This window comes from Pelodiscus sinensis, chromosome 27, assembly GCF_049634645.1.
Source record: "Pelodiscus sinensis isolate JC-2024 chromosome 27, ASM4963464v1, whole genome shotgun sequence".
Taxonomy (NCBI): Eukaryota; Metazoa; Chordata; order Testudines; family Trionychidae; genus Pelodiscus; species Pelodiscus sinensis.
This window is the reverse complement of record NC_134737.1, coordinates 16357373-16375293: the sequence shown is the minus strand read 5'-3', so window position 1 is coordinate 16375293 and position 17921 is coordinate 16357373. Positions and strand designations below refer to the sequence as shown.

Genomic DNA, 17921 nt, shown 5'->3' with positions numbered 1-17921 from the left:
TTGCAGCAGTAGACATCTGCACCACCTGCATCGTTGCACACCACATCTCCTATTTGAGTACCGTTTGCGCGTCACCCCTGCATGGAATATGTTTGGGTGCCAGAAATAGATATCATTTTCCTGTAATTGGAGGTTCTTCAAGATGAGTGGTCCCTGTGTCTGTTCCACTACCCACTCTTTTTCCTCTGCTTTGCATCAGAACTAGGCTTAAATAGAGAAGGAAATGGAGAGATTGTTGACCTATACTTTTTGTACCTTTGGTGCTGAGCACAGAAGTGTGCACCAATGAACAGTACTCTAAATATGTTGTAGATTCAGGTGCATAAAGTGCTTGCATACCCACATGAAGAGTTACACATAGGTATCAAGTTACAGGTATGTAACCTCTTTTTCTTCTGTCTTTCAGCCTGGATTCAGTCCACAGGAAAGGTGTTTGGTAGTCCTGCTTGTAGAGAAACTTTTTCTATTACTGTCATCAAACAAATGTTGCTTTTTTTAAGATGGCAGGGCTTTGTGTATGTTGGGGCAGGGGGGAGGAATAGCAATAGTTCCTGAATTTTAAGAATTCTGTCTTCTTTCAGTGTCTCCTTTCCTGCTTGGTCGTGCTCTTTGGGCTGCCAGTCGCTTTACAGTTGCTATGTCTCCAGAATTAATCCAGCAGTTTCTGCAGGCCACAGTCAGTGGTCTACATGAGACCCAGCCTCCTTCAGTCCGAATCTCCGCAGTCAGAGCCATCTGGGGGTAAGCATATCATAGTCATAGGACTGGAAAGGGACCTTAAGAGACCATTAAGTCCCATCCCCTGCACTTATGGCAGAACCAAGCCACATTTAGACCTGAGGGTGAGGGGGAACTACAGTCTGTGGGCCGCATCTGGCCTGTCAGCCATTTTAATATGTCCCTTGCACTTCTATTGGGGAGTGGGGACTGGCGCGTGCCCTGTTCCACATGTGCTGTGGCTCTGTATGGCTCCCAGAAGCAGCAGCCTGTCCTCCTGCCTCCTATGTGTAGGAGCAGCCACAGAATTCCATGCAGTGCCCCTTACCAATACACCACCAGGTCCCATTGGCTGGGAACTGTGGCCATTGGGAGCTGCAGGGGTGATGCCTGTAGGTGGGGAAGAATGCAAAGCCCTCTGGCCACACGAAGGCTCTAGATGGGGGACATGCCATTTCTTCCATGAGCTTCTTAAAGTGGTAAATGGAGCCCAGAACCTGCAACCCTGAGTGCTCCTCCCATCCCAACCCCATGTCTCAGTCCTCATTCCTCACCTGCCCTCTGAGCCCCTCGGTCCCAGCCTAGAGCCCCTTCCTAAAGCCTAAACCCCTCAGCACCAGCCCCACTCCAGAGCCTGCACTGTAACCCACTGCCCCAGTCCAGAGCCATGTCTCATAGCCTGAACTTCATGTCTGGCCCCACCTCAGTGCTGCCTTCAGAGCTGGGCAGCTGGAGAGCAGTGGCTGCTGGCTGGGAGCCCAGCTCTGAAGGCAGAGTCACTGACCACAGCAGTGAAGTAGTAAGAATATAGAATGGCATGGTATTGCCATCCTTACCTCTGCATTGCTTTTGGATTTCCCCCCCACTTCCCCCATGGCCGTAAATTTGGTATGACCCTAGTTGGCTTTTTTGTGTGGTTTTGTGATCATAGGCTGCATATTGAGTGAGTAACCCAGAAGTGGCTTGGAGTTGTAGGATCTCTCTCGGAGAGGGAAACAAGTAGGCCCAGGAAATAGATTTTCGTAGAACTAGACGAGGGCCTGGAACTTGCCAGAAGATCCAAGTATCACTGGGTTTAAAACTAAATGCCAACTGATCTCTTTTTCCTCTCTCCTTTTTTCTTTCTGTTCGTTCTCTCTCGCATACTAAATTAAACACTGGATATTGATCAAGTACTTACTCCTCTTAGCTATAAAAGTGTGTGTGTGTGTATGTGTGTATTTTTATTTATATAAAATTGGAATACCCTTTTATGGTGATGAGCTCCTGAAAAAGAGGGCTGGGTTATGGAGCTCAGTAGCCTGAGGCCATTGCAGATGTCAGTAGCCTGAAGAGGTGGGGAAAAGTAAGCTGAAGGTATACATTCAAAAAGTGGGAGACAGTGGCTTAGTGGGAAAGAAAATACAGAGGTGAGGTGGGCAAAACAAAAACCATTCAGTTGAGATGAAGACAGTGGAAAGAGGAGAGAACCACTGATAAGATACTGTGATCTATGCATCTGACATCTTTAGTTCCATTGTAAATATTATATCTGTGTGTTTTGTGCCATGAATTCCTTATCTAGTTACTGTGACCAGCTGAAGATCTCCGAAAGCACCCATGTATTGCAGCCTTTCCTTCCCAGTATCTTGGATGGACTGATCCACTTGGCAGCTCAGTTCAGTTCAGAGGTCCTCAATCTTGTGATGGAAACGCTCTGTATTGTCTGCACAGTAGATCCAGCATTTACAGCAAATGTGGAGAACAAAATCTGTCCCTTCACCATAGCAATCTTCCTCAAGTACAGTAATGGTATGTGCCCAAAGCATCTCTTTTCAATATTGCCCTGTCTTCGCTAATAGCATCAGGTCAAGATGAATCTCCTGCAGGTTACCTGTAAAGTTGGCATTTAAAATGTACAGAATGACACACAGAATGACATTATTTCTAGATTTCAAGGCCAGATGGGCTGATTATCATCCAGACCAGTGGGCCCCAACCTTTTTGGGTGGGAGCGCCGCACAGGGCTGCCAGGCCACCCAGGGGCTGGGGCCATGCATGCACCGGGGGCGGGGACCGCGCATGCGCTGGGAGCCCGGGGGCAGCGCTAGGCAGGTGTGCACAAATTCCTTGGCAGGCACCATGGCACCCGCGGGCATCGCATTGGGGACCACTGATCTAGACTGACATCCTGTATTGCACAGGCCAGAAAATTGTACCCACTGACTCCTGTACCTAGTCCACATGTTATGCTCTGGTTCACCCATTTTTTATAAGAAGGCATCCAATTTTGTTACATGTTGGATCTCCCTGGTCTGGCACCCTTGAGACCTGAACGAACCTGAACCAGGGAGCTTGCAAGACCAGGGGAGGTCACTGCCTCCCTGCTGGCTGCCCAGATTCCTTTCTCTGGGACTCCCTGCCCTGCTGCTGGCCATGCTAATGCTGGCCTAGCTGGTGCTCCCCACCCTACAGTTTGCCCCATGCCACCACGGTCCCCTTGGACTCCCCTGCAGGGGCCACCCTGTCACCACCTGCCCTGCTGGGCTGCTGCTCCCAGGGGTTCCCCCGCCCAGAGCTGCTTAGCCACTCCCAGTCCTGCTGCTCCAGAGGCTTCCCAGCCCCTGCCTGGCCCTGCTGTTGATGGGTATTCCCCAGCCCGGGTTTCCCAAGGTTCTGCAGCTGGGACTGCCTGCTGCCTCCAGCCACACTGCTGCTCTGTGCTCTCTGGCTGCCTTGCCTGGCTCCATTGACACCAGCAATTCCCCATGGCAAGGGCTTCCTGGCTGCTACCTGGCCTTGCTCGTGCCAGGGGTTCCTAGGCTGGGGCTCTCAACCACCACCTGGCCCAGCCGCTGCTGGTCCAGCCAGGGCTCCCCAGTCGTCCTCCCACCGTTCTCACAGCTGATTCCTACTCCCATCCTGCTGGACCATGGATGTTGACAGATCAGAGAGTCCCCCGCATTTGTGAGTTTCAACCTGTATACATATTGTATGTGATGGAGAATCAGTTACTGCTCTTGGTTAACAAAACAAACAAACAAAAAAACCCACCACCTTAAACAATAGTAGTACCTTAGAGACTAACAAAAATATATAAATAGTATTATGAGCTTTTGTGGTCACAACCCACTTCTAGGATTTATATATTTTTAAGGTTTTTTTTTTTAGTTCTAGTCTTCCATGGCTATACTTCTGAGGTCTTCTCAAGGTAAGTAGTTCCAAAAATTTACACTTATTTCTATGCTGAATTTGTCTAGTTTTGGCTTCCAGTCATTGGATACTGGGCTGCCTTTGCTACATTAAAGAGCCTTCTGCCATTGAAATCTTCTTCCCACATAGGTATTTTTAGATAGACCATGATCAAATTATTTTAACCTTCTCTTTGATAAGAATTTTGCACTAGCTTAGTGCACTATTCTATCTATTTGTCCTTTAGGCTCCTAATGGAGCATAGGGCCTCTACAGTCATTCTCCATCTCTTGCGATCCTTAGCAATAGTTTTGATTTGATCCCACATCAAAGCAGCAATAACTGGTATGCTATGCAGTTGTGTGTGTGGAGGAAACTTTCTTCCTATAGGTCTGGCTGACTTGTAGGTCACAAGAGGATATTTTGTATATAATAGGATAGTATTTACTGTCCTGAAGTTGGAGATTTTAAGTCATTCTTAAGAAGCAGTATTATTTTGCATTCAGCTTTCTTTTTGTTTCCTTAAATGGAGTTTATCCAGTAAAATCTCAGATTGTTTACTCTTGATCAGCTGTCTGTTACAGCATACCTTGCTGCCTGAAGTCATCCTCTTATTAGATTTCTGTTAACATCGCGCTGTCATCAGTCACTAGTATGTAGACAAGTCTGTATCCATTGATGAAAGTGGGGACAGGACAGATTTCCTTAATATCTGAGTTGTGTATTGAGCCTCGCCAAAGTACTGGGCTGCCCACATTTTATGAGTCAGTAGAATAAATAAGCACCTCTGTTGAGAATGTGGCATTGCAATAGATATCAGCATTGTCTAAAGAAGTATTACTTGTTAGCAGTGGTTTCTGTGACAGGGATACCTCTGCACGTGCACACTTCTGGGAATTGGGCCTCCTGGTGCCTTGCTCTCATAACTCCTTAGCAAGCTGCATCACGTTGAAATGGCATCTGTGCCTTCACCGTATTGAATGTTTTTACAGGGGTACAAAGGAAAAGAACTGAGGCAGAAGCTGGTACATTCCCTTATGATCAGAGCAGAGTTCAGGGAGAATTAAAGAACTCTGAGGAAGAGGGAAAGGGAGACAGGAAGCATAAACATCCAATGGCACTATCTTTGTGTATATTTTTGTTTACATTTTTTGGGAATTGTAGCAAGCAGTGGAGTCCAGGTGGAGGGTGAACTGAGGAACTGTTAATTTAAAAAGTAGAGATTGACAGTCGGAGTAGACTAGGGTTGGCTCACTTTGTAAGTGTCCTTTTGTGGGTCAAATTGAGAAATAATTAGGACCAGGCAATGAACCAGTTAACAAGGAGAGTCCGCTCATCAGCTGGGGACTGTTAAATGGGAGACAGGAAGGAAATGGGAAGGAAGGGCAAAGAAGCTCTGGATCTGAGATGTGAGATCTCTCTCCCCTACCTATGCCTTGGGTGTATGTTGAAGCTTGGGGAAAGTCTCTTGGTAATGGAACATGAAGCTGCATAAGATATTTGGAGTAAAGTACATTACGTAAAAGCACATGAGGATTGTGTGCGAAGAGAAATTCAGGATGTGGGAGCCCTTCCTGTGACAAATGGGAGCTTGTCCAGGATTTCCCACTCTAATGTAGGCAAAGGACCAGAATGAGTAAGCTAAGGAGAAGTCACAGCAGACTGGGCAGTTTGGGGAACTTCTGTGCTGTGTAGTTGAATAGCAAAAGGAGTTACAGAAAACCTAGGAGTTTCAGCAGACCCAGAACAAAGACAGTCCTTGTTATCCTTGACAAGCTGTCACTCTTCATAGGATGGGCTCCTGCACTCTGAATTTTTTGCAAACAGTCCTCGCACACAGTTCCCCACAGTGTACTTTATTCACAATTTCATATGGAGCTTCATGTCCCATCACCATAAAGCTTTTCCCAAGCTGTAACCTACCGCCTAGACCTAGAGGAGACAAGGAAAGAGATCTCACCTCTCAGATCCTGAATTTCTTTGTCCCTCTTTCTCTCTTCTTGACTCCCATTTAACAGTTTCCAGCTGATGAGCTGAATCCCCTTGTTAAGTGGTTAATTACCAGGTCCAGATTAACTATATCAGAATGGTGGACAGCCCTAGCCTAGTGCCAAGTCCAGCAAGTAATGCTGAATAAACCTGGGGTATTAAACTCCATGTAGACATTCTAGAAATCTCCACAACAACATTTTGATGACAAGCTCTGGAAGTGGCCATGATGGAGTGGGTCCTGACTCAGGTATAAATCTCCATGTAATCTTTAATCCACTCTCAGCATGATGCGGCTCACCATAGTCAGTGTCTAGCCATCCGAGTAGTTTTTCTAAATGGTTTGGACCTATGACCCTTTATCATTGAATGTGTATATCCTACTTTCCCTTGCTTGTGCATGAGACCTGGGGGAGGAACTATTAACAACAGTACAGGAATGATGTAGGTGGGAGACCACTCTTGGAAGAAGTGAGAGGAAAGCACAAGCTTGCCTTGCCTCTGTGGAATATCCTAAAGCAAGCTGAGAATCAAACATAAATGTCTCTAATCCATGTAACCACTCCTTGTAGATTGGTTAAGACACCAAAAAGGCTACTTTCAGTAATGTGTGGAAAAGGGAACACTCTTTAGGGTTTCTGAAGGATTTCCCCTTCAATTTTTTGGCATGACAGGCTACATGTACCTGACAAGTAACCTCACAAACTATCCCCTTCATAGTGAAAATGCCCGAGGTGAGTGGAGGTACAAGAGGAATTCCAGAAGAGAAAGTAATGGCCTGACTCGCGCTCTAGGTTATATGGGCTCATACAGAGATTTTTCTTCAATTCTGTCTGTGCCTACAGGTTTTTGGTAGAAGGCTTTCTAGGTTGTGGGGTGATTTCCACGTGGATCTAGTTTTGGCTTGGAACCAGATTTGGGAACCATTGGCAGCACTGCAGACTTCCCTTTCGCAATGGGAATAGGTTTTAGGACTGAAGAAGGCCTCTTGTGTTCATGCTCAGTATTGCAGCCACAAACTGCCCATTCCAAGACACCTTCTTGAAGGGCTCACTGCATCTAGAAGGCCTGGAGATGGGCCTGCTATTCTTTCAGAGCCCCTAGTGTAAAAGCTTTGACATAGCTGTCAACCCTCAAAAAAGTGTCTCCAAGGTCAAGGAAGCATATGATGGAGGCCTGAGATGCTGGAAACAGTGGGACAAAAGATACACTGCTTACATCCCTCTTTTCCATAAGATTAGAATCAGCCGTGCCATCACCAGGCTGAAGCAACAAAGTGACACAATGGCTTATAAAATCTATATGAAGATTGTAAGAAATAAATTGCACTAAAATTGATTATTGTAGTCAAGATAGAAATCTGGCAAAATGAGTCTTAGACCCAGAGCTGGTATGTATCACTGATATGTGGTGATAGAGAAACTGTGTGGCAGGATTCATTCTTGCCAACCGTACATTTAACTTAACAAAGACATAATAAGATCCAATAACTGGAAGCTGAAACTAAATAAATTCATATGGACGATAAGCACAAAGTTGTTCCAGTGTAAGGTGATTATTGGAACTACTTTCCTGTGGTCATAGTGGATTTTACATCTCCTGAAATCTTTAAATTGAGATTGTATGACGAAGTTATGGTCTTAAGGCAGAAATCACTGAATTAAATTATATGGTCTGTGTTACGCAGGAGGTCAGACTAGATCTTGATCATCCCTTCTGACCTGAAAAATCTTTGAATTTACATTTCTTGGCTATTATAGTTGCAACAAAAATATTTAAAATGTGAACTTTGTCCTGCAGTAATGCCAGCCTGAGTGTCCAGACACCTTTAATCAGTGTAGCTGTATAAGAGAAGTTTAACTTTTTACGTTTGTTAGCTGTAGATAAATTTCAACTATTTACTGTCAGATATCTTAATAGAAATATCAGTTTGTTCTGCTTCTTTTTATCATTGTTGATATGGGGTAGCTGTCCACTGAGGTAACTAAGTGCTGTTAAAGTTGTTAAAGTTGTTAGGGTTACCAGAATGAGGAATTTGAATTAACTCTGTCCCTTTCTGAAGGGAAGCCCCTTCCCAGTATTGAAGACCTACTCTGCTTCCTGTACACCAAAAACTATTGACTATATTTCTAGGTGCCAAAGCTAGGGTTTCCTACCCAGTGTCAGAACTTCCAGCCTCACCCTGACAGTTTCTGTGGAGCAGTTAAACTTCAGCAATTCTGCACCAAACTGTTCGTGGATAGCATACAGTTGAATTTAATGCTAAAATAATTTGTACTGAACATTGTACCTACTGAACTGGTTTAAGGGGCAATTAAGGGCAAGGACGTGAAGGTGAAATGGTACATTATTCCCAGTTCCCTGCTGTATCAGATTTGTTATGAAGGATGGTACTTGGATTCTTTCGTGATAGACACAAATATACAGAGAGTCTATATTCATACACAGAATTGTCTAGTACATGCCCTATAGCCATACCTAAACTGTTTGACTTTTCTTCCATTGCTTCTAGTTGCTGACTGAGGCTGAAAGTAAACTGGATGGTCCAGTAAAGATTGCTTTTGTAACTTCTTGTAATGAAATTGCAGATTACCATATTGAAACGAAAGCAACAAAACTCTAGACCAATGCTCATTAGTTTGTCTTAGTAACTGGTACTTTCTCACTCTAGATCCTGTTGTTGCCTCTCTCGCCCAAGATATCTTTAAGGAGCTAGCACAGATAGAAGCCTGCCAGGGTCCAATGCAGATGAGACTAATCCCAACTCTCGTCAGCATCATGCAGGCTCCTGCTGATAAGATTCCAGCAGGGCTTTGTGCAGTAAGTACTATGGCAAAAAATGGTTTAGTTGCAGGTTGAATTCTCGCTGCAGCAATTGAAAACATTGGCTTTATGCCATTGCCACTCCATCAACCTATTTTTGGTATAAAAGGATGCTCATAAACTGCTGTTGAGCCATGTCTTAAGTGACTGAGATTTTCCTTTGGGGAAAGAGACTCACAGGTTTCTAAGAAATGCTCATCAGAGTCTTTGATCTCTCAGTTCTGTCAGCCTTATTCTTTACCAAGGTCAGGTCTACACTACAGCCAGGATCGATGCTCTGAGATCGATCCAGTGGCAGTCGATTTAGCGAGTCTAGTGAATACCTGCCAAATTAACCACAGCTCGTGCTCCAATCGAGCCCTGTACTCTACACCTGATGAGAAGAGTAAGGTAAGTCAACAGGAGAGTCCCCTGTTGAACCCCACACATCTGCAGTGTAGACCTTGCAGCAGTTCAGTCTAAGGTGCGTGAATAAAGTAGCTGGCGTCCATAAACTTTAGATCAGGTTACTATAGTAGTATAGCTGTAGCCCAAAGATCTTGAGCTCTTTTTTACCACTTGAAATAGTGCAGCCTCTGAAGATTTCCTATATTAGGACATTCACCAGCAGTGCATATTACTTGTCATGAACATGGAGCATGCACAGCTTCTTAGAACCTAAGCTATGCGTGCCCTCCCATGTGAGTTTGTACCTTTCTGTACAATGAAACACCACATGTATAGTACACTCAGATTTGAATTAACTGGTAAAGGGAGTCAATTGCTCCCACAGTTGCCTCTGCACTGGTAGTTAGTGCAGTAATGTCATGACGGTGGTTTGAATAGACACATGAAAGGTCTACATACATACCTTCCATGCTGCTCAGCCCAGCTTTTTGAGAGCTTTCTTGCATGTTGAGAAGCACTTTCTAAAGTAACTGATTTTTGTTGAACCCTCTTTTGAGCTTTCAGCTGATAGAGTTGGCCGTGTTGTTGAAGAGCCCTATGCCTACAGGTGCATAGTTGTTGAGAGGAAGGAAGATTCAGTCCTCATCCAGTGTTTGTTTATACATGTCCTTACTGGTTTGCCATTGAATGTTTTTGATGAATGAGATTAGCCAAAAATGTTCACCATACAAGCCTGTTTAAAATAACTTCACGTGCAGCTCTGTGCCAGCAGAGCAGCATGTTAAGAGTGACTGTGAAAGTACCTTTGCTATAGGCCACCTGTCTTCAAACCTCCCTGCTACTTGTGTTTCTCAGACATGTTAGAGGTAAAAACTGAAACAAAACTGTTTTGTTTTCTTACAAAATATAATCCATGCCGGGGAACTCTGAAGTGGAAATGATCAGAGCCGCTGTGACGGACACAACTGATGCTAAAAAATGGGGTTTAAAAACTACCTGCTGCTGAACACAGGCCTTCACCTGCTGCTGAAATATTTCCCCTGTAGAGGAAAAGAACTGCTTCTGAGTGCTCACTCTTGTCAGTCAGCTGCCAGCAGAGGTTTGAAGTGGGCTGAGGGGAGAAATGACTCCTGTTTGTCTGCCGTGTGTGTAATGGACGGCATCCTGCTCTCACTAGTAACCAGAACATTTCTTAAACTTGTGAAAAGTGAGCTCCCTTTGAAGAAAACAAAACGAATCATCTGCTTCCTTCCCCAGCCCTATGAGCAAGGCAGCACAGGAGAATCTTCACTGTCATTATGTGCCCTCCCCCCATAAGCAAGTAGGGCTTTGCACCTCACCCTGTCCTCCCGGGCTTTGAGGAAATGCTGGGATTCTATGCTGTGACTACTGTTTAAACGGGCTTCTATTTTTGTGCTTTCCCCTTTCAGACTTCTATTGATATATTAACCACTGTTGTGAGGAATACAAAACCTCCTCTTTCCCAGCTCTTGATCTGCCAGGCATTCCCTGCGGTGGCTCAGTGCAGCCTGCACACAGATGACAATGCTACCATGCAGGTAAGACCTATAGGGAAGGGGTAGGGATTTGCAGGGTCATGTCAGCCCAATTGGGTGAGACAATTCAGTAAATGATTAAAGGGTTAGAAAACAAGACCTATGAGGGAAGACTGAAATAACTGGGTTTGTTTAGTATAGAAAAGAGAAGACTGAGAGGGGACATGATAGCAATTTTCAAGTATCTAAAACAGTTTTATAAGGAGAAGGGAGAAAAATTCTTCTCCTTGGCCTCTGATGACAGGACAAGAAGCAATGGGCTTAAATTACAGTAAGAAAGATTTAGGTTGGACATCAGGAAAAACTTCCTCCCTGTCATGGTGATTAAACACTGGAATAAATAGCCTAGGGGGATTGTGGAATCTCCATCACTGGAGATATTTAAGAGGAAGTTAGACAGACACCTGTCAGGGCTGATCTAAACAGTGCTTGGTCCTGCTGTGAGGGCAGGGGACTGGATTCGATGACTTCTTGAGGTCCCTTCCAGTTCTAGTGTTCTATGATTATAGTGCTTTACTTAGTGTTAGAGGTGTCGTTTTGCCTTGAGGGTCAATCTGACCCCCACCAGCAGCCACGCTGGCATTGTGCCAGAAGCCTAAGTGACATTCCTGTCTCAGATAAATAATTGTTGCCAGCTTCATTTTGGCTTGTGGTGAGTTTTGCTGACCCTCCTTTTAGCTGGCAAGTCAGGACCAATCCTGTTCTTTTCTCTTTAGGACTCTGGAGCATGCCAAGAACATGTTTCTTTTCCCCATGTAATAAACTGATTGGCAAAGACTTTGTCTAAGCCTCAGGCATGAGAAGCCCAGGCTTTGCTTCAGAATAGGCAAGTCTCCCCAGTTAATTAAAGTGTGTGTGTCGGGTGGGAGAACATTTGATTCCAATTCCCCTTTTGCCACAGTTTCAGCATTTATCAAAGGAAGAGGCTAAAGAAGCAGAGGGAGTGAGAATGCTCAGGGCAGGCTTCACTGCCTGCTAGTGGTCCCTGATTTTCTCAGAACTGAACATTTTTGGAGGGGTTGCTTTTCTGCTGTTCCCCTGTCATGGCCAGCTCCTGCTTCACCATATTTTCTTCCTTTTCCCCTCTACCAAACTCCCAGAGCTTCTGCAGGTGAGAATGGAAGAGGCATCAGCAGCAATCTTTTGTGCTGTACTTGGCAGCAGCTGCTGCCGCCGCCACCTGGTGAGGTTGTCTTAGCAGCTCCATGCAAGAGATTGGGACTTTGGTGGTGGTAGGAAGTAAGACCTTCAGAGCCTTCCAGCTCCTGAAACGTGTTTGTGAATAGATCGAGGTGGGTCATGTACTCACCCTGACCTTCAGACAGAGAGAAGCAACTTTGTGGTTCCATCTGCCATTTCTCATGCGAGTGTGGCCTATGAAAACAGGGCAGAGAAGTGCTGAGCAGTGCTCCAGCAAGAGTAAGGTGAATTCGGTGTGCTGGATTGTTGCACTACAGTCTTTTTTGAAACAGACACACAGCTTTTCTGTGGAAACCTAGGTCATTTTTGTCCCTCGTGCTGCTTTTTAGCTACTGTGGACTCTAACTGGATCAGAATTTCTTGAAGTGTACCTGCAGATGAGATTAATTGAAAGAGAATTGCAGGTACTCTCACTCAAGATTTTCTGAACATTGGATTTCTCACAATAGCCACCATTTTACCCGTCATGCACATCTTGGATACTAATTCTTTCTTCCTGTTTCAGGTGCTTTCCGCTGTGGTGAATGGCTTACTTAAGGGTTCCCACAACAGATGCTGTTCGTTTTGAGAGTCTTGACAGTTCTAACACAGTAATTTTCTCTTGTATTATCCAGAATGGTGGTGAGTGTCTGCGTGCATACGTCTCAGTAGCACTAGAACAGATTGCACAGTGGCATGATGAGCAAGGCCACAATGGGCTGTGGTATGTCATGCAGGTGGTGAGCCAGCTCCTGGATCCGCGAACCTCAGAGTTCACAGCTGCCTTTGTGGGCAGATTAGTCTCCACACTGATTTCCAAAGCAGGAAGTGAGCTGGGAGAGAACCTGGACCAGATTCTGAGAGCAATCTTGAGCAAAATGCAACAAGCTGAGACACTCAGTGTAATGCAGGTGAGCAGGCTGGAGGCCTAGTGGAAACAATGGTATTAAGTGTCAGGAAGAGAAACCTTGCCTGTCACTGAAGAATATGTTTACATTACATGCCTGAGTGTTCATTGCCTATGCAATTGCAGATTCTAAGTATGCTACAAAATGGCTCTCTTGAGGACATTGTACTTGTCCTGGGGGATTAGAGGAATTGAAATGTAAAGCCTTTCATCATACATGGTACACAATTACTGGAAAAATGTGTCTTGGTTGTATTATCTGTTAACAGAACAATACTGGTAAACTGGGTCTCATTCAAATCTATTTTAATGCATCCATATGCAAGGTTTTCGAAGAAAAAAGAATGTAGGTTCTGATCCCAGAATGGGGGACTATGTCCTGGAAGTGGTGACTCTGCAGAGAGTCTACAGATCATAGTATCTTGCCACAGCATCATGTTGGGAGCTCATGTTCAGTTGGTGAAGAGAATTAATGCAGCCCCCAGATGTATAAATTGGATGGAGGTTTGATAGCACCTGTTTATATATATAGCACACAAATGCAGAACAAGATCCAGTATGTGAAAGCTGAGACACAATGAACTGAGAGTAGAAATGAGGTTCACATTTTTAACCATGAGGAGAAGTGACTGTTAGAACAGCTTACGTAGGGATGTGATGTTCTCCATCACTTAGTCTCTAAATTAAGGTGGGAGTTGTTTCTAGAAGATACTCTAGTTCAGTAGTCTTCAACCTTTTTAAGCACAAGGTCACTTAGAATTTAAATGCAATTCAGGATCTACCTCAAACTCAAACATCCTTGCCCCGCCTTCTTCCCACCCCTTCTCAGAGGCTCCACCCCTGCTCACTCCATCCTCCCTTCCTCCCATTCTCACTCATTTTTGGGGTTGGGATGCAGGGGAAGGGGCTGCAGATTCTGAGCTTGGGCTAAAGGATTTGGAGTGTGGGAGGGGTTCGGAGCTGAGCCTGGGGCAGGGAGCTGAGGTGCAGGAGGGGGTTGAGGGTGTTAGCTCTGGGGAGGGAGTTAGGGGTGCAGGAGGGGTTCAAGGCTGGGGCCGGGGTTTGGAATGCAGGCCCCAGCTGGGCACTGCTCACCACAGGTGGCTTCTGGGTGGGACTAAGGCAGGCTCACCTCATGCCCTGGAAGTGCACCACTCCCAAGAGCAGCCAGCAAACTCTCTCCATCCCTGCCCCAGTTCTGTGGAGATGGGGTACAGGGTGGGGGGAGGGTCACCCTGACATGAGTGCCTCCTTTTCTTCCTGTGCCCTTCACAGCAAGCAGGAGGCTCCCAGGGGAGCAGCTCCAAGGCTGAGGGCAGGAGCAGCACAGCAGTGCTGAGAGGGGCAGATGAAGAGCCAGCACATGATAGCCTCCTGGTCAGATCTGTCAGGATCACCTGTCAAAGGCTCCCTGTCTACTGGTTGGTGACCAGTGCTCTAGTTCAATTATTTCCAAATGTTTTACTAAGGCATGTCCTTTTTGGGGGACCCTCCGCCCTGCTCCTCCTTTTCTCAGCCCTCCCAGTCACCTGCCTGGTCTTTCTCCAACCCTACTACTTTCACTTTTGTACCTCAGTCCCCTCCTGCGGTCCCAGCTGATCCCTGTTGCCCAGCAACTGGACTTCAATTGATACCAGGCAGTTGATGCCACTTGCTGGCTCTGACCACTTTCTCTGGGCTACTGCTAACCGCATCCTGCTTCCTACCCAGTTGTCTGCTGCATGGGGAAAATGAGAGCTTTAGGATGCGAAGGGTTATTTCCAGGAAAACACAACCCACTTACAATAATTTCTATGACCCACAGGTGGATCCAGGACCCTCCACTTGGGAAATCCGGCTCTCACTCCACTTGAAGTTACAGGGTGTGGTGCAGGAATAATGGGGTGAAATTCTAGTGTCTGTGAAACTAGATCATCATAGTGATCCTACTGGCCTTAATCAATACATTGATAGTGTTGGAATGTGAGGAAAATATTCCCCCACCAGCACAACCTGGTCTGTCCTTCTGGTATATTTTGTACCTTGGTATGACTGTGTCCCATTGATTGTCCTCATTCCACCAAGTTTCCATGATGCCTATTCTATCAATATCCTCCTTTAAAACTAGGTACTCTAGTTCATCCATTTTACTATTTAGACTTCTGGCATTTGTGTATAAGCACTTTTAATAATTTGTCTCTGTTTGGAGAGGATGCGGTGAAGGCTAGAACTTTAACAGGGTTCAGAAAAGAGAGAGATTCATAGAGCTTAGGTCCATCAATGGCTATTAGCCAGGATGGGTAGGAATAGTATCCCTAGCCTTTGTTTCTTTGGAGGTGAGTGACAGGGGAGGGATCATGTGAGGATTATCTGTTGTGATCCCTCCCTCTGGGGCATCTGGTATTGGCCACTGTTGGCAGAGAGGATACTGGGCCGGATGGACCTTTGGTCTGATCCAGTCTGGCTATTATGTAAAATCTTCCCAGGGGGTGACTTTTGTACTCTATTCTACCCTCTCTGAGCCTTTTAAGATGAAGTGTGTCAAATGTCCTCTGTTTTGCTGCCTGCTCAGGAAGAGAGGAGGTACTTCTATGACAGCTGGCCAGAAGTATAGCAGTAGGGTAGTGAAAGGGATAAAACATTCCTTTTTAGGAAGGTAAAAGCATTTGTTTGTAGTTGCTAACAGCACTTTTCCCATAGGTCAGTTGCAATCTCTCATCCCCATCATCTATAGCCAAGCCCTTCGATACAACCGCATCTGCTCTAATCCCACAGACAGAGACCAGAAACTTCAGGATCTCTACCAAGCATTTATAAACCTCAACTACCCACCCGGAGAAATAAAAAAGCAAATTGAAAGAGCCAAACGAATACCTAGAAACCATCTACTACAAGACAGACCCAAGAAAACCAACAATAGAATACCACTTGTCATCACCTACATCCCCCAACTTAAACCTGTCCAACACATTATCAATAGATTACAACCTATACTGGAACAGGACACTAAACTCCAAGAAGCTCTGGGAGACAGACCCATAGTCTCCTATAGACAACCACCTAACCTCAAGATGATTCTTACCAACAACCACAGAACATACCACACTAATACCAACCCTGGTACCTTCCCTTGCAACAAACCCCGTTGCCAGCTTTGTCCACATATTCACTCTGCTGACACCATTATTGGGCCTAACCAAGTGAGTTATAAGATCAAGAATACATATTCCTGCGCCTCCAGAAATATAATCTATGCTATCATGTGCTGAAAGTGTCCGTCTGCTATGTACATTGGACAAACGTCTCAGACACTTCACCAAAGAATCAATGCCCACAAAACAGACATTAGACAGGATCGCAAAGAAAAAACAGTTGCTTGTCATTTCAACCAGAAAGGACACTGTCTGAATGACCTGCTAACCTGCATCCTACTTCAGAAGACATTCAAATCTGCACTTGAAAGGGAATCCTCTGAACTGGCATTCATGCTAAAATTCGACACTCTCCGCAGGGGACTTAACAAAGACTCCAACTATCTTAGCCATTACAAAGATAGCTTCCCCAATTATCACCTCTAATACTATTAACTCAGACATTTCCCCTTCCCCACCTCTAATATCATTAACTCACTGGCATTCACCTTCGTTTCCCCCCCCCCCCCCCCCCCCGCATCCCCCTTCTGTTCTGAAATGTGATTTGTCCTTTTCATATGTGTTCATTTTTTTAAATTGTATCCTTTGGTATATATGGTTGTGACTATTTTCTTCCACTATTTGATCTGAGGAAGTGGGTCTGGCCCACGAAAGCTCATCACCTAATAAACCATCTTGTTAGTCTTTAAAGTGCTACATAGTCCTGTATTTTGTTTCAGCTACCCCAGACTAACACGGCTACATTTCTATCATTATCCCCAAGGGTACTGAAGTGGGACAAACGGAGGTACTTTATACTTTCGCCTCATAGACCCACGTATTCCTGCAAGTTTTGTAGTGCACATTTGCAGTCAGTGTCCTGAGACCCTGGGAAGCAAAAGAAGCTGTGCAGCTGCAGTCTAATCTAACAAACAGAGGCTATTTTAAAAAACCTTATATTCTTTTTTGAGTGCTTACTCATGTCAGTTCTGTCCCGGTGGGCCTGCATGGTCATTGGAAATTTTTGCCTGGGCAGCATTTGTAGAGCCAGTTGTGTTGTCCCCTTGAGTACCGCACTCATGCACTGATGCAGTAGATGCTGCCAGCCCTAAGGCCTCTTGGTTTCTTCTTACCACCCAGAGTGGTCAGTCGGCGTGCCCTTCCTTGCTCCTTAAGGCTTGCCGTTTTCTGTCTTGAATTTTGTGCCTTTAGGTTTCATGCAAGTTATCTTTACTGCTACATACCTGTTAATTGCTGAGTTAGTTTAGTAGTTGGTTCCCAGTGGGGACTTGCTCCTGTCTCCTGGCTTTAAGCCCTGCCATTTTTTGTAATAGGCCTATGCCTGTTAGGGACCCCCAGGGCAGCTCTCTCAACTGCCAGGAGGAAGTGTAGATAACAGAAATACTGGACTTGTAAAAACTTTCAACCTTGCACCCAGAAGAAGGGGAGAAACATCAGGCTCAGAGCTCTCCTTATGAAGTCAGTTCTCTACTCCGCATCGAAGCCATCCTGCCATGAGTCACCCAGCACCTTGGCATTGGTGAGAAGTGTGCCATCAGCACCAAGGTCTTTCTAGCACCACTCTGCATCAGTGGCACCAAAGAAACATTGCTCCCCAGTGCCTACAAAAGTTGAAAGGAGCTTATCCCAGATTGCCTCCCCATCCTGGAGCCTTGCAGTTGGCCCACTCTATTTGGAACCGTTAGTGCAGGAAATAGTCCACCTCTGGGTCCTATGAGTGGGATTGGACCAGTCCCCCTCCTGGCACCAACCCCTTTCAGAGCACAGGCTGTCCCCTGCACTGATAGCATAACCAATGCCACCCATGAATGCCCAAGAGGACAAGCCAGTTGATAAAGCTCCCCAGAGAGTGGTGGAATGCCACCAGTCCCTCCAGACAATGGTGCATTCTCCACCTCCACATTGCAGGATGCCAGTGCCATCATCAAGATCTGTACTAACTTACTGTGAGTCACCAGCATCACAAATGACAGCCTCTTTATGCAGCTCACCAACAGGGAGGTACTGGCCTCCTTTTTACCATGACTTATCAACATCCTGGAGGTGGTTGTCCCAATGCCG

The 17921-nt window shown here is 45.5% G+C and overlaps 1 protein-coding gene across 2 annotated transcripts in view; it reads left to right on the top strand.

Moving 5' to 3' along the window:
• The window catches only part of IPO9 (importin 9), a 125051-nt gene that overhangs the window by 72727 nt on the left and 34403 nt on the right, over positions 1 to 17921 (top strand). For both annotated transcript variants that reach the window (XM_075910552.1, XM_075910553.1), the window contains exons 14-18: positions 582 to 741; positions 2282 to 2508; positions 8549 to 8697; positions 10518 to 10646; positions 12458 to 12733. In XM_075910552.1, coding sequence (XP_075766667.1) covers positions 582 to 741; positions 2282 to 2508; positions 8549 to 8697; positions 10518 to 10646; positions 12458 to 12733 — 941 coding nt within the window. The remainder of the gene's footprint in view (positions 1 to 581; positions 742 to 2281; positions 2509 to 8548; positions 8698 to 10517; positions 10647 to 12457; positions 12734 to 17921) is intronic.